The sequence below is a fragment of the Balaenoptera acutorostrata genome, chromosome 15, assembly GCF_949987535.1.
Source record: "Balaenoptera acutorostrata chromosome 15, mBalAcu1.1, whole genome shotgun sequence".
Taxonomy (NCBI): Eukaryota; Metazoa; Chordata; class Mammalia; order Artiodactyla; family Balaenopteridae; genus Balaenoptera; species Balaenoptera acutorostrata.
Window position 1 is genome coordinate 77,395,528 of NC_080078.1, and position 26,157 is coordinate 77,421,684.

The following is a 26,157-nucleotide window of genomic DNA, read 5'->3' on the forward strand; positions in this document are numbered from 1 at the left end:
ATTCCCAGACAGAGAAATTGGAAGCCCTAAGTACTGAAACCATATGGACCTCCCCTTCCCCTTGTGTATCTCAGGAAGGGAGGCCTCACCAGACACCAACCCAGCTAACATCTTGATCTCAGACTTCTAGCCTCTAGAACTATGAGAAAATAAATTTCTATTGTTTAAGCTGCCAAGACTGTGATACTTTGTTATGACAGTCCAAAAAGGCTAATTCAAAGGTCTACATTTGCTCTTCCAAAACCTTTGAAATCAACTCCCTGCATTAAATACCTTTCTGCTTGACATATCTATAGGGGCTTCTCTTTGCTTGAATGCTAGAGCAGCGTTTTTCAATCCATGGTGGAAAACCCACTCACAGTTTGTGAAATCAATTTCATGGGTTTCACTCACACTATTTTTGAAATGAATTAAGAAATGAGTAGAATAGAATAGAATAGAACAGAATAGACACAGATATTTTCAGAGTGTAACAAGCACAGTAAATGTTGTGAAACTTTGGCTTCAATCATATATTACATGGATGTGTGTACCAGGTCACAATATAAAACTTACATTTTGCAGTGAGTTGTGATCAAAACATTTGAAAGCCCTGATATGGGCACCCCACTATCCTTGATCTCCAAGGGCTGTTCCACAAGGATTCGAGGTGCTTTAGTGGCTCTGCCCAGGAGGGCTCATGGCGGAAGGGGCAGGGCTGGGAAAAGCCACATGGGTGCAGATGGTCTGCCCACCTCCAGCCTCCAGCCGAGACCCAGGGACACAGCGGAAGCCAATATGGGGTCACTCACTTGCCAAGGAAGCACTTGGGGACGGTGCTCAGCTTTCTTCGACGGTCCTTGATCAGGTTCACCTTCTTGCTCATCATCATGTGGTAAAGCTTCTCCCCCTTCTCCGCGATCATGACGTAGGCATCCCTTTCCATGCCCAGCTTCAGGCCTACGGAGGGGACACGGTCAGCACCAGCGCTGGGGAGCAGAGCAGGCGGGCATGTGGTTCCTGAAAGCCTTTCCCCCAGCTGCCCCCAACTACCACCACAGCCAGTGGTCACCCATAGAGCACTCCCTGCATGTCGGACACTGTTCTAGGCACCTGCCAGTGACCCCACACAAGACCTTGTAGAGGAGGGTGGGTAAGTCCCCCATTTCACAGATTGCAAAGTTGAGGTCCAGAGAGGCTAAGTCCCAGGGTAATAAGCAGTCAACCCTTCAATCTGAGGATGGGTTTCCAGATTCTGAGGTTATGAGAAAACCTATTGAGACCCTCCTTCCAGGCCAGGGATAGAAATTTCCCCGTTTCTCTAGACAATTCACACAGAACTATGATCCCAATCACTGCCCCATATTTTCTACTTGGACCCCATCCAATCCTGACAATAAGAGCAATGACAAATAATAATAGCAAATGCTTTTATAGTGCCTACTCTATGCCACTTAATCCTCACAGGAAACCTACAAGGCAAGTTCCATTATCCCCATTTTACAGATGAAGAAACTGAGGTCCAGAGAAATTAAGTTCCTGTCCAAGGTTGCCCGTCTAGAAGTAGTGGAACCAGGATTTAGACCCTCAAGCTTGGCTCCAGACATGTGCTCTTGACCACAGCACGTACCACCCCTGGAAACTCAGCCCTGAGCTCAGGGTTTGGGCGATACCCCAATTCTAACAACAAAGGCCTACTCAGGCCACACTCCACTCATGATCACATATGTCCAGCACTGACCACAACCATCCATTCCGACCACAAAGATACTGATCAGCCCCACCCAGGCGAGGCCACACCCCTGATCCCCACCCCCAGTCCTGACCACACACCCAGCCCTGATCAGTGTCAGAAGTCATAAACCTGCCCCAGCAGGGGCTAAGTTCAGTTGTTTACCTGGCCTAATGGTGTTTTTTTTTTTTTTTTTTTTTTGGATTTTCTTATTTATTTATTTATTTATTTATTTTTGGCTGTGTTGGGTCTTCGGTTCGTGCGAGGGCTTTCTCCAGTTGCGGCAAGCGGGGGCCACTCTTCATCGCGGTGCGGGGACCGCTCTTCATCGCGGTGCGCGGGCCTTTCTCTATCGCGGCCCCTCCCGTCGCGGGGCACAGGCTCCAGACGCGCAGGCTCAGCAATTGTGGCTCACGGGCCCAGCCGCTCCGCGGCATGTGGGATCCTCCCAGACCAGGGCTCGAACCCGTGTCCCCTGCATTAGCAGGCAGACTCTCAACCACTGCGCCACCAGGGAAGCCCTAATGGCGTTTTAATAAATTTTGATGCAATATTTAAAATGAAGACATGTCACCTAAAAATCCTGATGTCTAACTGCTCAAAAAAAAAAAAAAATTCAATGGACCTGGCCATGCTGGGCCCATACTCATTCCTGAGAAATGATGGTGATTTGTACTTGGGTGGAAGCAGGGAGAGGACAGAAGTGGATGGACTTGGCATGTAAGTGGAAGGCAGAATTAAAGGGACTTGATCTACCGAGTTTGGGGAGTCGGCAGACATCAGGGTGACACCAACAGTTTCAATCTGAGCTCCTGGATGACTGAAGGAGCCACTTACTGAGATGGGGAAGTCAAGGGAATCAGTGGGTTTGGGGCAGAAGACAGGGTGGAAATTAAGAATTCTGATTAGACATGGTAAGTGTGAGATGTCCACGACACATCCAAGTAGTGATTTCAAGAGAACAGAATATAGATATGGAGGAAACTGGGCCTCTGTTTTCTCCTCTGTAAAGCTGGGAGGTACGTACCATTTTTAGGATCATGAGTCAAATCTGCAAGTATTTATAATCAGATCCAAACCTCATTTAGCAGCATTACAACCCTCTGCAGCAGGAGCTTTATCCCCATTTATCAGGCCACATCACTGAGGTCTGGAAAGCTGAAGCAACTCACCCCCAAACACACCATGGCCTCCCCTTCCAAGCACGGTGGTCTCTGTACAGCAATTCAGAGTTTCCCACCCCCAAACTGCACCCAGCTATCACCCAGCTCTGCACTTCCTAACGCCAGGGGCCTCAGAAGTGCCTGGGCCCAAGCATTCACGACGACAGTCAGGGGCAGCCCCCACAGATCCTCCTCCCAAAGACTTGGTGAATGTCAAACAAAAAGAACCCCAGGTGAAGGGAACAGAACCGTGAAGGTGACAGAGGCACGTAGGGAGCATCTTGACTACTAACCCTCAAGGGTGAAGGAAGCAAAGAATCTCAGGACGATCAACTACATTGGCATGACCTTGGGCAATTCCCTTCCATGGGGCCTCAGTTTCCCCATCTGTCTGGTGGGCTAAACCAGATGAGCTGAGATCCCACCAAGTTGTAACAGTCCCAGAGCTCCCTGCCCCTTCAAAGACCTGCTTTCTGAAGCTCTGACCTTTCTGGAAAGGATCCTACACCCCTCCCCTAGACACAGCTCACTCTACAGAAGGGACCAGACTGCAGGAAGCCATATACAGTCCGGGGATCTGGGAAAGCCCCCAGCCACTCACTCTCGCGCTGCTCCCGCTCACGGATAATGGCATCCAGCCACTTCTGCTTCTCCTCCGCTGTCTTGGCCATGCAGACAAACCACTTGTTCTTGGCCGTGTTGTGGATCTTCCAGCCATTGGTGACGGTGTAGCCATTGCTGTGATAATCCGCTGGCAAGGGAAGGAGGCGAAGCGGGGTCAGCAAGAGCTCAGCCATACAACCCAACATTCATCATTACATGCTTACGAGTGAGGTCACAGGACCAGCCCCTCCTGCTCCAGAAAGACAGGGCGGCAGAGGCATCGATGGGATCGGGATTTGGGAGTTGAACTTACTATCCTCCAGATGCTCCCTCTCCTATCTATTCTCTGGTGGGCAACGAAGACCTCAAGCAAAGAACCTCCCAACCCCTCAGTTGCAAAGGGAGACACCTGATGCCTCCTTGCCCATCTCATGCTGGCACTTGGGCTACATAAAACCCTAGTGTAAGCCTGATGATGCCAAGTCACGGGCCCTTACAAACTGTTGGCTGGGATGGGAACTGGCAAACCTCTCTGAAAACAGACCGACATTATCCAGGAATGTTGCAGCCAGCGATACCCTGAATCTGAGGAGGGGTCCACAGGTTTCGTGAGACTGCCAAAGGGGTCTGTGTCTCAAAACCAATTCAGAACCCCTGTCCTGGACAAGCTCAAGGACAAATACACCAAGAGGTGTACACACATGAATACTCACAGGATCACTGTTTATATGGTGAACAACAGAAACAACCCAAACGTCCCTCACAAAAGGAATGGGTAAACTGGGGACTATCTGTGCAAGAGAAAACTACACAGCAATGGAAACTGACAAGCTACAGAAAGCTACATGCAGAAACGCGGATGACTCTCACCACCATGGGGTTGAGTGAAAGAAGCAAGATGCGGAAGAATATACAGTATATTTTATGACCATTTATATAATATAGAGAACAAACTAGTGGTTACCGGTGGGGAGAGGGAAGGGGGAAGGGACAAGATAGGGGTATGGGATCAAAAGATACAAACTACTACGTATAAAATAGATAAGCAACACGGATATATTGTACAGCACAGGGGAATATAGCCACTATTTTGTAGTAACTAAATGGAGTACAATCTATACAAATATTGAATCACTATGTTGTACACCTGAAACTAATAGAATGTTGTAAATCAACTAAACCTCAATTAAAAAAAAAAAAAAAGAATCCACATTCTGGGCCAGTGCTACCCAGAGAAACACAGTGAGAAGCAATAATAATAATAAATATATATATATAATTTTATATGTATTTGTAATCATATAACCATTTAAATAAGGTTCAAAAACAGAAATTTTAATTAAAATGTTTAGCAATGCATATTTAGGAGGTAAAAATATGTTTAAAAAGCAAGAAAATAATCACCACAAAATTCAGAGAGTGGTTACTTCTGGGGGGAAGGAGGCACTGTGGCCAGGGAGGGGCGTGTGAGGGGGTTTCTGGGGTGCAGGCAGCAGTTTATTTCTTAACCTGAATGGTGACCACCCAGGGGTTTGCTCTATGTGCATATGTTTTAGGCACTTTTCTGTGGACAGGTTATCGTTCCCGATCAAAGGAAAAAACTGGTGAACCGCAGCAGAGACTGTGCTGTGGTGCAGGGGGGCTGGGCTCAGGCAGGGCATGGGTGGGGACCTACCTGTCCCATCCTCCACGTTCTCCACCTCCATGACTTCAGTGTTGATTCGACCCCGGAAGATATACAGGGAGCCGTTGATGGATTTGGTCCTCTTGGTGGATTTCTTGCTCCCAGTGACCCTGAAAGACAGTGGGAAGTCAATGTCCCCTATGCCTCCTCTCCTTGGGGCTCAACCGTCTTCAATAGAGCAAAGGGAAGCAAGGCAGTAACACAGAAGGGCGCCCGGGGACACGAGAAGTGTGGGAACCAGGTCAGAAGTATGGCATTTTGGCTGGTGGTTGGGTGACTTGAGCAAGTCACTTTTCCACTCAGCCACAGCTTCCTTATCTGGAAAATGGGCTAATAGCCTTGCTGACCTCCCAGAGCTACTTCTGAGCCAACAGGAGATGTGGATGTGAAACCAACAAGAAGCAAAAGAAACCCGCTCTTCTAGGCTAGAAAATGGGTAGAGACTCTCAGGGTGTCTAACAAACAGGAACTTCCTGAAATAAAACCAGAATGGAAAGGAACCTGGAGTAGGAAGTCCATCCATCCATCCACTTACATCTACCTACCCACCATTCATTCATTCATTCAGGTGAATTCTCTTGCCCACCCATTTAGTCACTCAACAAACAATCTGACCAGTGCTTCGTATGGGAAGGATACCAAGTTGGGACCAGGGGAGTCACTCACCCATGCATTCAACAGGCACTCAAGAAAATACCTACTGGGCACCAAGCACTATTCTAGGTGCTAGGGCTGCAGCAGGGAACAAAACAAAGTCTCTGAGAATATACCTTCCAATACAGGAGGGCAGAAGGTACCCCAAAAGCCCTCCATCACGCCCCCTTCTGGTCACTACCCCCTGCAAGGGTAACCACTAGCCTGACATCTAAACTCATGGATTCACTCTGCCTGTTTTGGAACTTCACATACATGGAATCACACAGGGTGATGGTGATGGACATTTGGGTTGCTTCCAGTTTGGTGCTGCTGTGAATGTTCTGGTACATGTCTTATGAAGAACATATGTGTGCATTTCTTCGGGTTATCTACCTAGGAGTTGAATTGCTCAGTTAAAAGGAATGCATACGATCGGCTTTGGTAGATACTGCCAAGCCGTATCAATTCTCCCACCCCTAGCAGCATAGGGACATTCCAGTTGCTCCACATCCTCTATAACTGGTATTGAATTTCTCATTTTGGCCATTCTGGCGGCAGAGAGCAGTGTCTCTAATAAAGATTTCATCTGTATTTCCCTGATGAGTAATGAGGCCGAGCACTTTTTCATGTTTATTGGCCATCTGGTGTCTTCCACCTGTGAAATGACTGTCCCTTGACCATTTTTCTGTTGGGTTGTCTGTCTTTTTCTTAATGATTTATAGCAGGGCTCGGCAAACGTCGTCTGAAAAAGGGCCAGAGAGTAAACATTTTCAATTGTGTGGGCCATATGGTCTCTGTTACAGCTACTTAACTCAGCCCTTGAGGCATGAGAGCATCCACAGACAACACAAAAATGAATGGGCATGGCTGTGTGCCAATAAAACTTTATTTATAAAAATAGGCAGAGGGCCAAATTTGCCTATATATTTTGGATATGAGTCCTTTGCAAAGTGGATTGCAAAGATCTTCTCCTCCTCTGTGGCTTGCCTTTTTACTCTCATCTTGGTGTCTTTTGATGAACAGAAGTTCTTAATTTTAAGGTAGTCTGATAAATCTATTTTTCCTTTATAATTATACTTTCTGTCCAATTTAAGAAATCTTTGCTTACCCCCAGATCATGAAGATAGCTTCCTATGCCTTCTTCTAGAAGCTTTATTGTTTTATCTTTCACAGTTAAATCAATAATCCATCTGAGGAAGACTTTTGTATACTGTGTGAAGTAAGGGGTCAAGACTCATTTTTCCCACTGGATATCAAACTGACCAAGCACCATTTATTGAACCTCATTGGTGCTTCTGTTGAAATTCAAATGACCGCTTACATGTACGTCTGCTTCTGGACTCACTACTCCATTCCATTAATCTTTTTCTCTGTTTTTACACCAATACTACGTTGTCTTAATTACTATAGCTTTATAGTAAGCCTTGGTATCAGTAATAAAAGTCCTCCAGCTTTGTCCTTCTTCAAAACTGTCTTAGCTATTTCTGTCTCTTTCTGTTTCCATGTAAATTTTAAAATCATTTACGTACATATACACACAACCTCCCTCCTGGAAGTTTTATCGTAATTACATTGAGGTTCTGACCAACGTTTGATGAGAGAATGCAAAGCACTTGCTGGTGATGGGGGGTGAGGCAGGTCAGAATCAAGGACAACTAAGATTCTGGCCTGAGATCCTAGGTAAATGATGGTGCCGTTTACTGGGAGTGACGACGACTCAGGGAGGAAAAGGTTTGGAGCAGGAGCTACAATGAAAATGAAGAGTCTTGTTTTAGACCCAAGTTAAGTGTAAGCTGTCTGTGACACACCCAAGGGAAGATACAGATTTAGATTTCTTCTACCTTACATACCATGTGCCAGGCATCATTCTAACCATGTTACATGTTTTATCTTAATCTATAAAAACCACCTCATGAGATGGAGACTGCTTTCATCCCCATTAAACAGACAGGAAAACAGAGGCACAAAGAGCTGACATAACTTGCCCAAGGTCACACAGCTTGCAAGCAGCAGCGTCTCCGAGTCTTTAACAACTACACGCTGCTGACGCCTCTAAGATGTTAAACAAGCAGTCGAGATACATGAGACTTAGCTCTTCTGTGTCTCAGTTTCACCTTCTGAAGAATGGGGAGGTGCGTTTTTAAAACTCTCCCTTCCACTTCTGACATCCAAGGAGCCTCTGCTTTTGAATCAGACCAGAAGCACTCTGAGTCAGAGACCTCCCCTGACCCACAACCCGGACAGGCAGTGCCTGGCATGACCCAGGCAAAGACACGACCGTAGACAGACACCTACCAGCGTCAGGCGTTTCCTGTGACTACATCAGAGCCAGGCTGGGAGTTCCATCCACCATTGCCCAATCCCTCTGACACCTCTCAGAGCCCAGCCCTCTGGCTCCTCACCCAGAGCAGGGACGGAGGCCACCTGCCAGGTTCTCCCAGGCGACAGATGTGTCCTCTCCTTCCAGCCAGCCCAGCTCATTTGCAGGCCTGAGGCAGGAAACGGCCTTACAAGAGTGCGTGCGCCCTAGACGACCCACTGGGTGTCCAGTACGATCGGCATCAGCTGCTGCTGCTCCAACGGAGGAAGGGCCCACGCTAGGGGGGCTGAAGGCTGAGCAAACGTGGCCCAGGCTGGGACGTCACAGAAGCCTGAAGGGACATTCTGCTTTCTAAACCCCAGTGTTCTGGGAAAAGTGCCTGCTTCAGACAGCCCACGGCGGGTGGTGGGGAAGGACTAGGGGTGGACGCTGGCAGTGGCCTTGGCATTGCCGAAGGACTCTCAGGATGGCTCCAGTGAGAACAGGCAGGAAGCAAGGAGGAAGGAGAAGGGGGGGCATTGATGGGGGATAGGAGGACATGAGACAGATGCAGACAGACTAACGGGAATAAAATATCAAACGAGAAAGAGACACACTGACCCAGCCACTCAGAGATGGTGAAAGAGGGAGATGGAGGTCTCTGACCAGAAGGGCCAAGTCCCAGAACAGGGAGGAAAGGGGGGAAGGGGAGGGGCCTGTGGCTAAAGCACCTACTATGTGACAGGTGCTGCACCCGTGGGATCGCACCGAATTAGGAATACATCACGTGTGGAGGTAAGTTAACAGTAATAGCAGCTACTCCTTATTCTGGGCACTTACTATGTGCCAGGCACACTTAACATGTTTGCCCTTGTACATGGTGCAAGATACATGATAATTCATCCTAGTTTACAGATGAGGAAACTGAAGCAAAGAGAGGCAAAGTCACAGAGGTAGAGAAATGGCTGAACAGGGATTCAACAGTAAGGAGCTTGGCTCTTAAGCAAACGCTACTGTAAGAAGGGGTTTATCAACCCCATTTTACAGAAGAGAAAACTGAGGCTCAGAGAGGTCAGGCTGGAGGAGGAAGACAATGAGAAGCTTCCCCACACTCACATGGAAAGCCCATCATTCATCCTGTGGAAAGGTTCCTCACCACCACCTTAGGAGGCCAGCAGAATCAGACAAGGAAAACGAGGCTCAGACAGACAGTAAGTGACAAGCCCAGAGCCACAATGGAAGTTGGAGGTGATGCTGACAGTAGGACCCAGGATCTGGACCTCCCCTCAGCCCTAACTTTTGCTAGATAAAAGAGCAAAGAAGCCTCTGGAAAGTCACCATTTCATCCCTAAAACAAAATAACAGGAAGCTTAATTCAAAAAGGGCTGCACTGGTCAGTTGTCCTCTGCCTCCTCAGCGAGAAAACTGAAAGGCAAGAATTCTCTTGGTCCACCAATCTACCCACCCACTCATGCATCCAACCATCCACTCGTGCCCCTACCCCTCCGTCTCCTAACTTTCCCTCTCTCCAATCATTCATCCACCTATCCATCAACTCAACCATCCTATCAACCAACCTCCCATACCAGAGTCCAACCACCCTGGCAACTATCAACCAATCATCCTTCAACACACCCATCCAACTGATCATCCATCCACTAATCTCCAAACCTCCACCACCCACTCAGCCTTCCAATTTTATGACCATCCAACCATCCATCCATCTACCCATTCACTCAACAAACCATACATAAAGGCCCCAACACACCTCTCATTTAAATACACCTCTCCTAGGGACTTCCACGGTAGTGCAGTGGTTAAGACTCTGCGCTCCCAATGCAGGGGGCCTGGGTTCAATCCCTGGTCAGGGAACTAGATTCCACAACTAAGAGTTCACATGCCACAACTAAGGAGCCCGCGAGCCATAACTAAGACCCGGCACAACCAAATGAAAATAAATAAATAAATATTTAAATAAATAAATAAATACAACCTCTGCCAGCTCATCATGTCTTCATTTCCATTTCTCCAACTACCCAAACATTCACAGATTCCCCCAACTTTCGATCTACCCCTCCATCCAGCCATCTCCTAAACGTCCAACCACCTGACTGCTCACTCATTCATCTACTTGTTCATCCATCCACGAATCAATTCATACACACATCCACAATCACTCCCATTCATCTCCCAAACCTGCAACTACCCATCTATCCCTCCTCCCATCTGCCCACACAACCAACCACACATACATCCGCATGTCTACCACTCATCCACCCATCCACTCACTCTACAAAGTTTAAGAAGCTCCAGTGAAAGACACAAAGATGACAGAGATACTATCTTTCCCTCAAAAAACTTAACAGGAGAGGACTTCCCTCCCCTCAAACCATCTACCTTTGGATCTTAGAATCACAGGATTCTGGTGGCACAAAGACTCTCCAAACTTCCGTGACCGTCTCGACCTACACTGTCCACTGTGGCAGCCACAAGCCACAGGTGGCTACTGAGCACTTAAAAGGTGCCTAGTACAAACTGAGATGTGCTGTAAGTGCAACATACAGACCAGATTTTGAAGCTTTAGTGTAAATTTTTAAAAAGAATGCAAAACATCTATTTAATAAATTTTTTAAGTTAAGTTGAAATAATAATATTTGGGGATATATTGGGGTAAATGAAATACGTTATTTAAAGTCATTCTACCTATTTCTTTTGCTCTTTTTAATGTGACTACCAGGAAATTTTAAATAACCGATGTTCTTGGATAGTGCTGATCTAGAACAAATCCCTCAACTCGAAAGAGAAAAGGGAGGCCCAGAGAGGGAAGTAACAAGCCTATGTCAAGAGTTCAACCCAATCCCAGCCTCCTGGCCCACCCAGGCAGCCCTGTCCCAGCCTCCCAGCCCACCCGGGCAGCCCTGTCCCAGTCTCCCCAGCAACTCACCTGGATTTCCGCTTGCAATAGACAAGGAGGTTGTCAAAGAGGAAGAAGGCTCTCTCCTGGATATTGCCCGCGGAGATTTTTAACAAAGTCCCTTGCAGGAGGAGCTGGGTGCAGATGTCCGTGAGGTTGGAGCCCTGGGAGAGCGATGGGGGGTTGCGGTGCATGAGCTGGCAAATCCAGGAGCTCCCTTGGGAATGCCTCCCTTCCTTCCCACAGACAGAACCTGCACCTGCCTCCCTCGCACCCCCAAAATCTCAGTGCACCACTGGAGGCACATCTGTGAGCAGACAGAAACCCAACACAACCTGATCGACGGCTTCCCTCTGGTGAGTGTGCCAGAACAACGCTGGCAGGAGCATACAGAGATGACCATTTCAGAGAACAGGGACTTGGGGCTCAGCGAGGTGAAAGGACTCACTCAGCTCACACGGCCCTAGCTGACATCTGGTTTTGTTATGGGTTTTGTTGGTTTTTTGCTTGGTTGGGTTTTTGCCTCTCTCCTCTCCCCCTTATTTATTTGTGTCTTGACTTGTTACTTCATCTCCTCCACAAGAATGCCACTTCCAAAAGGACAGGAAGCGTTATCAAGCATCTATCAAGCGTTTGCCATGGTATTCCCAGCACCTACTGCACTCTCTGGCACACAGTAGGTGCTCAATAAATGCTTGCAGAACAGGTGACCAATGCAATGTGAGTTCCACCAGGGGCAGAGGATTCTGAGAGCACCCTCTCTAGCTCAGGATATGAGAATAGATGGGAACAGTTCCCAAATTCTACCTGGTCATCTATGCTAAATGACCAAGATGTTAGGTGTGCATGACATTCACTGAACCTCCATGGGGTTCAGGGCGATGTGGTCAGGAAAGGCACCGGGGAGGAGCAAGGTGGGCCTGGGAGGATGGCGAAGATAAAGAGGCTGAGGATAGGGATAGGCAAGGTCCCTGCTGGGAGGAGTCCTCAGAGCCAGGGACCACACAGGTCCATCTGGAACTCTGGGGGCACCAAGGCAGGGGCAGAGAGAGCCCAAAGTGCTAACAGAGGGGAAGCTGGAAAGAGACCTTGGAGGGCACAGAATGCCGGCTAAGGAAGCCCCTGGAGGGTCCCCAAATCCGTGCTCCTCTTCCATCACAGGAATGGAGTTTCAGCTGGCACATGGCTGCCCAACCACAGACTCCACTTCCCAGCATCCCTTGCGCCAGGCGTGGTCACGTGACTACATTATGGCCAGTATGCCCCACTTCCACATCATTTCCTTGAGAAAACTGCCTCCCTCCCTTTCCTCTCTTCCCTCCTCTTGCCATAGGCTGGAAGATGGCCACGGCAGTGGAATACACCGTAGCAAAGGATGGAGGAAGGCGTTGGAAGGGACCAGGGCCCAAATGGAGCAGAGGTGACCCACCCCAAGCCTGCATCACTACTGAGAAATAAACTTTTATCTCATTTAAGCCACCGAAGTCTCTCTTTCTTACAGCCGCCAACTTTAAATACTTGATATACTTTTAAATACATCAAGATAAGGTTGGAGGCCCCATCAATAGGTGGGCAAGGGGGTGCCTCTGACATTTAGGCCCAGGGGATATTATGCAAAAGTGGCATTTTAGGGGAAATTCATTTCACCAACCTGCAGATCATGGTGAAGGGAGAAACAAAGAGACGTGATGCTATCTCTGCCTGGAAATGAACTTGGGGAGGAAAGAAGGAGAATTCTTCATAGAATCTCTTTCCCCAGACACTCAACGCCCAGAACTGACAAGGAGTTCATACCCCAGAAAGATCTGCTAACTCAATTATTTCTGATACCCAGTATGGGAAACTGGTTTTGGCAACTCAGAAATCAGGGTGTTTTCTAACTGCCCACTGCAGTCTCCCCAACTGCTGTCAGAGCTGGTTTGCTCTGTGCCCACGGGCCGGCTAGAAGCAGCAAATCCATTTGGCCAATGGTGCCAGAGACCCCCTCTGGGGCCCACTCGGGGTCCTGGGAAACCAGCTTCTTTGCAATCAAGAGCTGTGCAGCCCAGGACAGAAGCACACACCCGTTAACAGAAATCACAGCCTGGACGCTCGCGTGCCACAGGCAGATGTGTGATGCCCACAGCACAGCGACCCAGCGAGGCAGCGCCCCTGCTGCCCTGGGGCTGGGGGATGAAGAGCCCCTTGGAGCCCCGGCATCCTTGCAAACAGGGAGAGTGTGACTCCCTGGCTGATGAGACCCCATCAGTGGCCCATGGGGCAGCTCAGAGCACAGAGCAGCTCGACAGTTCCTTCGAGACCACGTGCTTCCTGTCTCCTCCACCTCACTCATGTCCACCCACCAGCCCTTCCAGGCTCCACAGGGAGATTTTGGCTGCTTGTACAGTAAGTCTCCTACATACGAGCCTTCAAGTTGCGAACTTTCAAAGATGCGAACATGTGTTTGCATGTCCAATCACGTAACTTAGTTTTCGTGTCTGGCGTTATCTGTAAAAGTTGGGTACCGGGCTTCCCTGGTGGCGCAGTGGTTAGGAATCTGCCTGCCAATGCAGGGGACACGGGTTCGAGCCCTGGTCTGGGAAGATCCCACATGCCACAGAGCAACTAAGCCCGTGCACCACAACTACTGAGCCTGCGCTCTAGAGCCCGTAAGCCGCAACTGCTGAGCCCGCGTGCCACAACTACTGAGCCTACGCTCTGGAGCCCGTGCTCCGCAACAAGAAAAGCCACCGCAATGAGAAGCCCGCGCACTGCAGTGAAGAGTAGCCCCTGCTCGCCTCAACTAGAGAAAGCCCACGCGCAGCAATGAAGACCCAACGCAGTCAAAAATAAATAAATTAAATAAATTAAAAAAAAAAAAGTTGGGTACCTAGGCTAACTTTGTTGGACTCATGAACAAACTGGACTTACAAATGCACTCTTGGAACGGAACTCGTTCGTATGTAGGAGACTTACTGTATATGAACCTAGTACCTGGCCCAGCTGTAGGGCCCAAGAGCCTGGAGGTCACACAGACCTAGACCAATGTCAGGGGACGGCAGAGAAGAAGCACACCCAGCCTGGGAAGCTGCCTCCCAGGCCTTGGCCAAGGACCACCCAGCAAACTGCATCTGAAATGCCAAGGACACTACAGGGAGAGGCCCCTTCCACCCCAGGCCTGCTACGAAGCCCGGCTGACACTCGGTTTCCCCGGAATCCTTGAACCCAGGTCAGGGGTGGTGCTAAGGATCAGATACACAGGGAAGAGGCTGAGCACCAAGGTGTCCACCAGTCAGGGCTGGAGTCCTCCTTCAGACAGTGCAGAACTGAAGTGGTGACATTCAGAGAAGATGACAAAAGCTAACACAGGCAGAGGGCTTTCCACCCACCAACTCCCGTTCTAAGGATCTTACAAAACTCCGTTAATCCTTACAACTCTCATTTTACAGATGAGGAAACTGAGGTACAGAGCAGTGAAGGGACTTGTCCAAGGTCATAGAGTTGGTCAGTGAGTGAGCTGGGACCTGAACCCAGACAGGTGGTCCCACCATCCTATCCACTCACCTCTACTACCCTGTGCTGCCTCCTAGAAGGTAACCTGAAGGTTTTTTTATGCAGTTGTTGGTCTAGAGCAGGGGTCTTCGAAGGGGCGAGAGCACAAGGAGTCCCAGGGAGGGTGGGAAGAACATACAAGAACTTCTATTTATGGTCCTGCTTTTTAATGGTCTTATGTTTCCTCACCCCTATTTCCTTCTGTCCCTCGTGGGTGAGTGCAGTTGATGGGTCTCTTAAAGCAGGGCTTCCAGAGCCAGCAAGAGTGGTGTGTTCTATTTCTTTCTTATTAAGAACATGCACTTCTTTTTATGACCGTGAGCTTCTCACGAAAGTCTGCGGGGCCCACGTCCGGAGTGTCCCTCTGCAGGAGGGTCAGCCCACACTGGTATGAGCCCTAGGCAAAGTTGCATGATGTTTTCTTGTCTAAAAAAAATGAAGAAAGAAATCCTGCTTTGCTGCCACGGCTCCTCCTGACGTTTATTGAGCATTTACTCTGATCCAATAAAGAAAGCACCGTTCTGAGCGCTTTGCATGTATCCACTCCCTGAATCCTCAAGTGACCCGTGGGGCATCCTGCCATTAGCCAGACTGTACAGATGAGGAAACTGAGGCAAAGGTACCCCATCAAGCAGACGGGGTGGGCTCATACACTCACATCCACAGTATTGCGACATACTCCCATTTACTTGTGCTCAGTAAAATGGATTTATGGATTAACTTATCCGGTTTTAACTAAACCAGTCCCACAACTAAAAAGGACAATTGGCTTACAGAGGATCAGGCCAAAAAAAAAAAAAAACCCCGGAGACTGGAGATCAAACTAATGATGCAAGCCCAAGCACACAGCAAGAAAGTGGCCAAGAAGAAAAGACTCCCCCTCCTCCAGAAATAAGTCCCTTGTCAGCCATATTCCAAAAGAGATGACAGCCCTCTAATCAGATTGGCAAGAGGTCAAACAAATAGATTAGAAAGGATCAAGAAGAGAATCAGAAATCAGGATTTGCAACCACCATCATTCACTGTGAACTACACCTGTAAGTCATACTGTCCCCTAAGGTTCTAACTACTGAGGGCGTGAAGCTATTACAAGCAGCTTCACTGTTAAACATTATTTTTTCTAGCTAGAACGTATTATTTTCCCAAGCCACCTTGAGGATTAAACTTAAAAACCTTTCTACTATTCAGAAAACCATTTCACATTTTCCAAAGAACATTCGTGTTCTACCCTTCGCTTGACCCTCACAATGACGCCAGGAGATAACTTCAGAGATGTTATTTCTGAAATTAGACAAGTAGGGGAAAATGAGGCCAGGAGAGTAGGACAAACTTGCGTAAGGCAGGATAATCTGTAAGTTAAAAGGCTGGGGGCTTCCCTGGTGGTGCAGTGGTTAAGAATCCGCCTACCAATGCAGGGGACACAGGTTCGAGTCCTGGTCTGGGAAGATCTCACATGCCGCAGAGCAACTAAGCCTGTGTGCCACAACTACTGAGCCTGTGCTCTAGAGCCCGCAAGCCACAACTACTGAGCCCATGTGCCACAACTACTGAAGCCCGCATGCCTACAGCCCGTGCTCCACAACAAGAGAAGCCACCGCAATGAGAAGCCTGTGCACCGCAACAAAGAGTAGCCCCTGCTTGCCGCAACTAGAGAAAGCCCACGTGCAGCAACGAAGACCCAATGCAGCCAAAAATAAATAAATTAATTAAATAAACTAAAAAAAAATAAAAAGGCTGGGACCCAAAGCCAAGACCCTGCACCTCAGTTTTCTCATCTGTAAAATAGGGAAAACAACTGCCCTCTCTTCTAGTGTTGAAAATGTGTAATAGGTGCTCAATAAATTGCCAGCAATTCTTATTCTAGGTCACTTTATTTCCTACTGTACCCAGTGACAGAGATCAAAATAAGGGCCATTCTCAAATTGCAGATATTTCAGGGTCAACAAGGGCCCCAAAGACCCTTAGTTCCTATTTCCCTAGGCCCTTACCAGGAGGCATCTGGAAATCACTTCTGCTCTGGTTGCCAAATTGCTTGCTTAATACTCTCTCCACAGGGGCTCACGTGAGAAATTTCCTTTCTAGCTGGATGCCAGGAAACTCTCCATTACCCGGAAGAATTGCTCAGCTTGTTCCTTTTTTGACAATGAATGTTAAGTAACTTAGGTGTCCTGCTCTTTTTACCTTGGCTGCCAGGAAGCTCAAAGCCCAAACAGGCAGATGTTTAAATGTGTCCACTCTATGTGCTCTTTAGGTTAGCATATTTGCTGAGAGTGGCCAAATGACGCACTTCTGGCCAATGAGTTGGAAAGGGGCTTCTGGGAAAGGTTTTCCTCCACTAGGGAGGAGCGCTCCCCCTCACTGCCCTGGCTGAGCCCCTGTCTCCTCCTGCTTTGGAACACATGATGCCTGGAGCTGCTGCCATCATGGAACCATAGAGGGGAAGGCTGAGAGGATCACAAGAAACCAAATCAGAGCTCTGACATCATGAAGGTGAAATGTGATTCCTTAGAGGACACATCATGACACAATTTTCAGGTGCAGGAACAGAAACCAAGCTATGCATTTTAAGCAGAAAGAAATGAAGGCCTTATCCAATCCTTGGAGGGGTTAGAAGAGCCTAGAATCACAGCTGCCAGAAAACCAAGAACACTGTAGAACTGGCCCTCCAGGGGAGCCACTGCCTCTGCTCCAACTGGGGAAAAGGAGAATCAGACCACCACCTGCCCGAGCTGATATTCTAGGGAAACGCTGCCCAAGCTGCTTCCAGGCCCTCAGAAGCTGTTGCCTCGACTATCAGCTACAAAGCCACCCCATCCTGCTAGATACACACCAACAACAACACAGTGGATGCCCTTCCTCTTGACACTCAGAAGCTGGAAACCGGGCCCTCTGCAGATGCTGTCACAGAAAGCCAAACACAACCACGGCTGTGCTTCGCTGCAAAAACAGCACAAGGGTAGCCTCCGTCCCACTCCTGCTTTCCAGATCTTGAACAGCTGGATCTGATCTTGGCCAATCATATCCCAAACCTGAGCTACAAAGGAGTCTGAGAAATGCAACTATTTGTTCTCCAGCCTCAGCCGGGCAGGAAGGCCAGGCAGAGGAGAGTGGGTACATGACAAACACTAGTCCACAACACCCACCTCCTCCAGAACACAGGTCCCTCCCCTCTGCAGCCATACCCTCAACCTCGTAGCTATACAGTCTCATTTAGGACTCCCCAACACAGGGAGATGAAGTGGAAATCCCAAATGTAGCAAGTGCCAGAAAATCCAAAGGGTCTAAGGCAGATGATTCAGAGAATTATGTGTCCAAGAGTTTTTCCTCTTTAGTCTTAATCTCCCATTCCAGCTGTACTTACTTGGATATTGACTTTTTTATTTATTCAGATTTTCCCATTTCATTCTAAAGATTTTTTAGGACAGCTCTAATAATTTAAGGAAGACACAACAGAAGATCTCAAGAATCCCATCCTTTAATAATTATCATAGTAATATCCATACCTATCACTTACTGAGTACCGACTATATGCAGGTATAGATAAGGAAACCAAAGTTCAGAGAAGTTAAGACATTTGCCTACAGTCACCCAGTAAGGGAGTGTCAACGCCAGAATTCTATCCTGGAGTGAACCCTTAAAAGCTACCCTTGACCTTGGCATCAAAAGCTCAAGGGACACCAGGCAGGCAGGCAACATGTGAAGGAGAGTGACTGGGGAGTGGTGGGGATGGAGGAAAACTAGAGGCTCCAGAGGCTGTTGCCATGGAAAATGGGGGCCCAGTGTTACCAATTTTTTAAGATAAACTTTAAATCTAGACTTTTATGTGGACCTAATTGAAAAATAATTAAACTTTTTTTTTTTTTTTTTTTTTTGCAAACACCATGGAGGCCAAACAAAATATGCTACAGGCCAAATCTGGTGCCCAGACCACAGTCTGAACCCAAGTTGTGCACCCCCCGGGCCCGTCCCCAGCCCAGAAGGTTCCTCCTGCCCCAGACACACCTCCCAGCCTTCGATGTGCGACTGCAGCTGCTCCAGGGCCTCCAGCTTCTCCATCTGCCTCTTGGTCTCGTTGATGTTGGAACAGACGGTCTTCATGGCCTGCAGGGCGCTCTGGACCGCGGGGTGGTCGGGGTGCTTGCCGGGGGTCCTCTTGGCGAGTTCCTAGGGTAGAGGAGAGGGCAGGAATGAGGGACATCAACCCAGAGGGCACCAAACAGCCTCCAGGACACCCGGGCCTGAACCAAGTCCCAGCTCTACTCTGGACAAACTGTGTGATCTGGAGCTGGAGAACATCACTCATTCATTCATTCATTCATTTAATAAATGTCCCCTGAGCAGCTCCTCCACAACAGGAAGTGTTCTAGAGTCTGCGGACAAATTTGTTAATAAAACAGAAAAATTCCTCATCTGGTGGCTATTACATTATAATAAAGGAGGTGGGCCAAAATAAAGAAAAATCAGTGACAAGTATTACAAAGACACATCAGAACGAGGGGCTAGAAGGTCTTGGGAAAGGAGGTGTTCTTTCAAATAGGGAGGTCAAGGAAGCCCCTCTGAGGGGATGACATTTGAACAGAGAGTCTGGATAAAGCAAGGGAGAGAGTCCTGCAAAAATCTGGGGGAAGGGCATGCCTGGTAACGGGAACAGCAAACGCAAAGGGGCATGGTGGGAGCGTATGGGGTCTGTAAGGGAAACAGCCAGGAGGCAGTGTGGCTGGAGGAGAGTAAATGCGAGAGAGAAGGAGAAAGAAAGAGACAGAGACAGAGACAGAGACAGAGACAGAGACAGAGAGAGACCGGTCGGCCAGAGAGGTGGCCATAGACACTGCCTCTCCCTAGCCCCCAGTTTTTCTCATCTGTAAAATGGGTATAAAGAACCCCTTGCCTTCACAGGGACGTGGAGGAAAAATGTAAAGAGGACAAAGAGGCCAGTCGGGGGCTTAATCTGCAAGCCCCTCCCCCACTGTTTCTCACTCTCCTCTCGCACCTCACCACCGGCACAGGCTGGGACACTCTAAGGGTCAGGCCGGTCTTAATCAGAGGGTTTCAGCCCCATAGTAAGTGTGATGAGAAAGGAACTGAGACGGCAGAGACCAGCTGGGCCTCAAGATATCAGAGAAGATTTTCAGGCCGCGTCACTCAACTGACAGGACCGCGCCGGCAGAGGTAAGTTTCTCTAATCATCTGGCCCTGACATGCCCAGATGTTGCAGTATCTCTCCATCTCTCTGCTCCCTCAAAAATCACAGATATGACGCTCCAGTGGGCTGGTTCCCAGTACAGTCTCACATGGGTTCCAGGGCTAGCTCTGCCCCTGGGCGGCTGGATGACCTTGGGCCTCTGTGGCTGGGTGACCTTGGGCCAGATGCCCTCCATGCCAAGCCTCAGGTTCATCGACTGAAAACCAGTGACGTGGGGGAGGATGGTGACGATGAGCCTTTACTCTGTGCCTGGGAGGTAGGTTCTGTTATTATCCATTTAACAGAGGAGGAGATGGAGGCTCCGTGGGATGGTCCAAAGGCTCCAAGAAGTAAGAGGAGGAATGTGGATTTGAACCCGGCCATCTGGTTCTGCTCGTGGTCATGGTGAGGGGTAAATCAGACACTGCAGGAAAAGCAGCTCCGGGGGAAAGTAGAGCCTCAGTAAGCACTCAGTCTACGCTGGCCATTATCAGTCCTGCTTCCGTAGGACAATACACGTTAGCAGGGCCCGCAAGCAGCAATGGGCCAGGCAGGTGTTGTTCTGAGAACGCCCTGCGGAGCACCAGCTCCAAAAATAGGTCTTCTCTAGTCACTGCATTTCTTCTCTGCCTGAATATGAACAGCCTCTTTTCTGGAGAGCAGATCCTGATGGCCCGAGGACCAGATGTTCTGTTACATCAGGACCCTGTGGGTTTGCTGAGCACCTGCCTTGGGCCCAGGGACAGACCAGAAAGGAAGCAAGGGGTGGGGAAGAGTGGAGCCCTCTCTGGAGGCAACTGAGCTGGGAAAGGTGCTCCCAGGGAAGGGGGAGGGAGGGGTGGAGGGAGGAAGGGGGGTGGGCACACACAACAGCCCCAAGTGGTGAAAGTGCTCGTGATAAATCAGAGAAGGGGAAGGACAGTGTGGCCGGAAAGGCTTCAAGGAGGAAGTAAGACAGAGGCAGGCGGGTCACTGAGGGTTGAGCTTTTTGTACAAAGGGGACGTATTTCCATTCACTCCTCACTCAACAAACACAGACTGAGCAACAGGTATGTGCCGGAGCACCGGGGTCTGGACGGAGACTGAGACGACCCTCAGGGAGCTCACAGTCAAGAGAACAGTCCAGAAGTTGAGTGTTACCGCTAACAGTCATAATAAGAGCTAGCATTTAGTGAGTGCTTACACTCTTTCTGAGCTCACTCAGTCCTCACATCAACCCTATGAGGTAGTTATTATTATCCTCATTTGACAGACTTGAGAACTGAGGCACAGAGAGGTCAGGTCATCTGCCTGAGGTCACGGAGCAGACTCGAGCCCAACCAGTCTGGCTCTGAGGTTAGCGCTCTGAACGTCTATACTATTTATAACCTTTCAGATAGTTAAATAGGAATACTTTCCTCTCTGGTAAATATAATTTATATTATTGATTAAGTGCTAGGTGAAAAATCAGGCAAGTGAAGGGACAGAGAGTGAGGGAGGCGCAGTGGTCCGAGAAGGTCTCTCTGAGGAGAAGGGCCTCAGGGTGGAGACCTGAATGAAGTAAGGGCACAGGCTATACACACATCTGTGGGAACAGCACTCCAGGCAAGAGAAGAGCACAAGCAGAGGCCCTGAGGCAGTGAGAAACAGCAAGGAGGCCAGGCAAGCTGCAGCAGAGTGAGCAAGGAGAAGGATGGGTGATGAGGTCGGAGGCACACACCAAACACAGATCAGGTAAGGCCTGGGTGTGGTCTCTGGGTTTCATCCCAAGAGCCATGGGGAGGTGATGGGGGGTTATAAGCTGAGGCCTAACACCATCCAATTTATTTAGCCTTTAAAAAACCCCTCTGACTGCCAAGTGGAAGATGTACTGGAGGGAACATAAAGTGAATGTAAAAGCAGGAAGACTGGCTAGTGGCTACTGCAGTGGGCCAGGCAAGAGAAGCTCAAGGCTGGATCCAGGAAGCTCTGTGCCCCATTCATCCAACCAGTGAGGCCTCCTGTGTACCTGGCCTCAGGCTGGGCCCTCTGTTGAGGACACAGATGACACAGACACTGCCCCAGCTCTCCTGGAGCTGACGGCCTGCTTGTAGACATGTCCACAGATAAAACTACAATAGAAACCTGTGACCTATGGTGGGGAATTCAGTTGAACTCCCCAAAGCACCCCCAGCCCCGTGCTCCAATATAAGTAATTTTGAGCATCTGAACCTCTGTCAAGCCAGCCAAGGCACGAAAGGGGAGTGTACCCAGCCAGCTCCCTGTTTCCTCCGAGTGAGCAGTGACAGAGGCTCAACCCGCCAAAGCAGATCCAGCATCCTCTCCTTCTAAAAGCGGGGGGTCAAATGAAAGCCTGCGGACCAAGTCCAACCCACCACCTGTTGCAATAAACGAAGCTTTACGCTCAGTCATTTCCCCCCTGCCCTCACTTCTTTGTAGCCACGTCATCAGAGTGGAATCGTCGCGGCAGAGACCATACGGCCTGTGAAGCCTGTAATATTTACTATCTGGTCCTTTGAAGGAGAAGCTTGCTGACCCCTGGTCAAAAGCAACAGAACAGATTCTTAGCTGAGCACAAGGCCACCCGGAATAAAGGCAGCATTCCCGTCCACCTGGACACAGGTTCTGATCTCTGGGGTGTGTGCAGCTTCCGTCTTCCTTGCCCGTCTCCCCTTTCCCTGGGCTGGAACGTGGACACGGTGTGAACATCTGAGAACCCAGGGGTGGAAGAACATAAACCCTGGACGGCCTTGTACAGAAATAAAATTACACGTTAAGTCATTGTTATTTCGGGTCTCCGTCACTGTAGCTAAAATATATCCTGATACATGTGACAGATGAGGAAGCTGAGGTGGACCCAGAGGCGAGGTCACTTGTCCAAGGTCGAAGATTGCTAAGGGGTGGAGCCAAAATTCAAACCCATGCAACTGAAGTCCAGAGCCCACGTTTTTAACCGCTACTCCATGCTTCTCCAGCCTGTGTCCCTGGGATCCTACCTCCTCCCACCTCCATCCACAAGTGCGAAGCCCTCAGCTCTCTTATTCTTGAGACTAAGAGCTTTAGGGCCTGTCACACCCCGGGAGGCACTGCCACCACATCCCAAACCCCTGGAAGTTGGAATTTCAGCGATCTTCCACTGATGGGTTCCCTGAGGGGCTGCCAACAGCCAGTAGCTAGTAAAAATGAGAAAAAGGTTATTTCCCTCTTCCGTCTGGCTGCTCCCCCCTCTCCTCCTGCCTGAGATCACTGCTGGGCATGGAGAATCGAAACTGAGCAGGACCTTCTGGCTAGGTTCCTGGCTGGGCCGAAACTGAGGGGAAGGTATTGGCTTTGGTGCCTTGGTTCACAAGGGAGTGTTGACTCTGCTCTGCCCAGCCACAAACTCAGGGTCCATTCCTGCCTCTGGGCCTTTGCACTTGCTGTGCCCTTTACTGGCATACTCTTTCTCCAAATCGTAAGAGGTGGTACAGTACTGGCATAAGGATAGGCATATAGGTCAATGGAAAAGAAGTGAGAGTCCAGAAATAAATCCTTACATTTATAGTCACTAAATTTTTAACAAGGTGCTAAGACAATTAAATGGGGAAAGGACAGTCTTTTCAACAAATGCTGCTGGGAAAACTGGGTATCCACATGCAAAAAAATAAAATTGGACCCCTTCCTCACACTATACACAAAAATTAACTCAAAGTGGATCATAGGGACTTCCCTGGTGGCATAGTGGTTAAGAATCCGCCTGCCAATGCAGGGGACACAGGTTCGATCCCTGGTCCGGGAAGATCCCACATGCCATGGAGCAACTAAGCCCGTGTGCCACAACTCCTGAGCCCGCGTGCCACAACTCCTGATGCCCACACGCCTAGAGTCTGTGCTCCACAACGAGAAGCCACCGCAATGAGAAGCCTGCGTACCATAACAAAGAGTAGCCCTCTTTCGCCGCAACTAAAAGAAAGTCCACACACAGCAACGAGGACCCAACGCAGCCAAAAATTTAATTAATTAATTGATTGACTGATTAAAAAAAAAGACAACTCAATTAAAAAATAAGCAAAGGATTTAAACAGACATTTCTCCAAAGACGATACACAAATGGCCAATAAGCTCATGAAAAGATGCTCAATATCATTAGTCATTACAGAAATGCAGAACAAAACCACAATGAGATACCACTTCACACCCCCTAGAATGGCTATAATCAAAAAGACAAACAATAACAAGTGTTCTTGAGGATGTAGAGAAACTGGAATCCTCATACATTGCAGGAGAAAATATAAAATGGTGCAGCAGCTTTGGAAAAGAGTTTGGCAATTCCCTAATGACAGCTGGATTTAGCCACACCCGAAACCATCTAGCCACATACTTTTCAGTTACATGGGCTCATTTTTTTTTCTTTTTTTTATTAAGCCTGTTTGAGCTACTTTTTCCATCCCTTGTATTTGAAAGAGTCTCTACTGCTTCACAATCCCAGAGAGACTGCAAGAATTTGGAATCCCAAAGGTGTCCCCCGTCAGTCCCAGACAAGCATTAAAATATGGGTATCTTCAAAATTAATGGAAGCTTGAGCTGCGCTAACAAAGGCCTCACATGCAAAAGGAGGGAGGTGAGGAGGCTCCTGCCCAATTCAGAACTTAACACACTGTCTTAATAACTTACAACAGAGTCAAGTTCAAAAGAGACAGACTATGGGGTTGAAAACCCTGGAATCCATATCCAAGGTGGAATAGCTACATGAACTTACAGGGCTTGGCCCAGAGAACAGTATTTCTGGAAGGAACCCAAAAGCTGCTTGTTAAGAATCTTGGGAGAACCACATAACTAAGAAGAAGCCCTCTGGATCTGTAAGACCTCAGAGGGTCCAAGTGGACCAAGTGTGCACATCTGTGAAATGGGATCACAATCAGATCCTAAGGTTGTTGTGTGGATCGAATGGAATGATGAATGTTAAAGTGTTGGTAATCAGTAAGGACACAATATTTATCATCATAATTATTTCTATACTAATCATAGCTGTTACATTTACTATTATTTCTAGCAATAATAACAGTAAAAGCTGTAGTCATAGTAGTAATCATAATAGCTAGCATTTGCACTTACTAAGTGTACCAAGCACTGTTCCAAACTTCAGTTTCTTAAGTCATTTCATCCTCAAACCATCCCAAAGAGGTAGGTACTGTTTTTATCTTCACTCTACATGTGAGGAGACTGAGGCACAAAGAAGCAAGGCCTCTTGCCCAAGGCCACAGAGCCAGAAAGCAGGACCTGGTAGACGCCTCACCACACCCACAGGCCCCTCCAGAAACAGTACCAGTAGGGCGTGAACACGCCCAAAAGTAGGCTCTTAGAACAAACACGAAATATCTGAGCAGGGGCAGGCCCTGGGTATTCCTTAAAAACACTGAGGGCAGAGAAGGGAGGGGGTGTGCAGGGGTCACCCAGTAAATCAGCAGCGGAAGCCCCTCTAGAGCCAGGCTGGGTAACCTTTCCCCAACATCCGTCCTGCCAGCCCCGTGTGGTTTCGCAAGCAGGGCTCAAGGTGAGGGCTTCCTGGAAGAGAGGATGTCAGAGCAGAGGAACCCACCGCTTCCGCTCCCCTCCCATCACATTTACCAAAAGGGTGCCCACTGGTGTCCGCTCTGTGCGGCCCCATTGTGTCCCCGGAGGTGTGGGCACTGGGCCTCAAACTCCAGGCCAAACTGGGCATCAAGGAAACGTGGCTGCAGCCAACTCCCCCTTTCTTGCTCAGCTTTGCTTGAGATTCAGAAAAGGACCAGGAGAAAAACACAGGGCCCAGAGGCAGAGGAAGAGAGGGGTGCAGAGGACGAGACAGGGACGTGATGGGACCCAGGTTTTCCCCTGTCCTCTCTCCCGTCCTGGAGTCCAAGAGGGGCCACTCCTGGCCAGCTCCCAGGGCATGTTCAAGAGCCTTCCATCTCCCAGCCGTAGCTACTGGCTCAAGGAGAGCATAGTGGGGAACTCCCTGGCAGTCCAGTGGTTAGGACTCCATGCTTTCACTGCTACGGGTGTGGGTTTGATCCCTGTGGGACCCGAGCTGACCCAACGAGCCCTGGGACATTCGGGAAAGACACGCTCCCTTCTCCCTTGATGGCCGTGCTGATCAGACACAGGCCTGAGGTTGCTGGAGGCCCATGTTGCCACTGTGAGAAGGGAGCCTCCCAGGAATAAAGCTGACACAGAGGAAATCTGAGCCAGGAGATGGGAAGAGACTGATTCTCAATGGCATCATTTGAGCTCCTGGATGCAGCCATAAGAAGATGGATCCATAAAACCACAGAGTGAAAACACAGCTGGATTTGTCACTGGAAGAAGTGACAATACCCATTACTTGCTGTGACTTGGGGTTCCTGGAGGCTCAAAAGGAGACATGGGGTCAGAAAGTCATGCTGTCTTCTCTACAAAGAGAAAAAGGCAGCCTTGAGGATGGGAATGTCACCAGT

General features: G+C 48.9%; 1 protein-coding gene across 5 annotated transcripts in view; it reads right to left on the reverse strand.

Moving 5' to 3' along the window:
* PREX1 (phosphatidylinositol-3,4,5-trisphosphate dependent Rac exchange factor 1) overlaps positions 1–26,157 on the reverse strand; it is a 195,707-nt gene that overhangs the window by 58,030 nt on the left and 111,520 nt on the right. For all 5 annotated transcript variants that reach the window (XR_009005434.1, XM_057529298.1, XM_057529295.1 and 2 more), the window contains 5 exons: positions 18,544–18,705; positions 11,041–11,174; positions 5,153–5,271; positions 3,476–3,625; positions 792–939 (listed from right to left, as the gene is read on the reverse strand). Coding sequence is in view for 4 of the 5 variants with exons in the window: in XM_057529298.1 (XP_057385281.1) it covers positions 792–939; positions 3,476–3,625; positions 5,153–5,271; positions 11,041–11,174; positions 18,544–18,705 (713 nt within the window). In the remaining variant the exon portion in view is untranslated. The remainder of the gene's footprint in view (positions 1–791; positions 940–3,475; positions 3,626–5,152; positions 5,272–11,040; positions 11,175–18,543; positions 18,706–26,157) is intronic.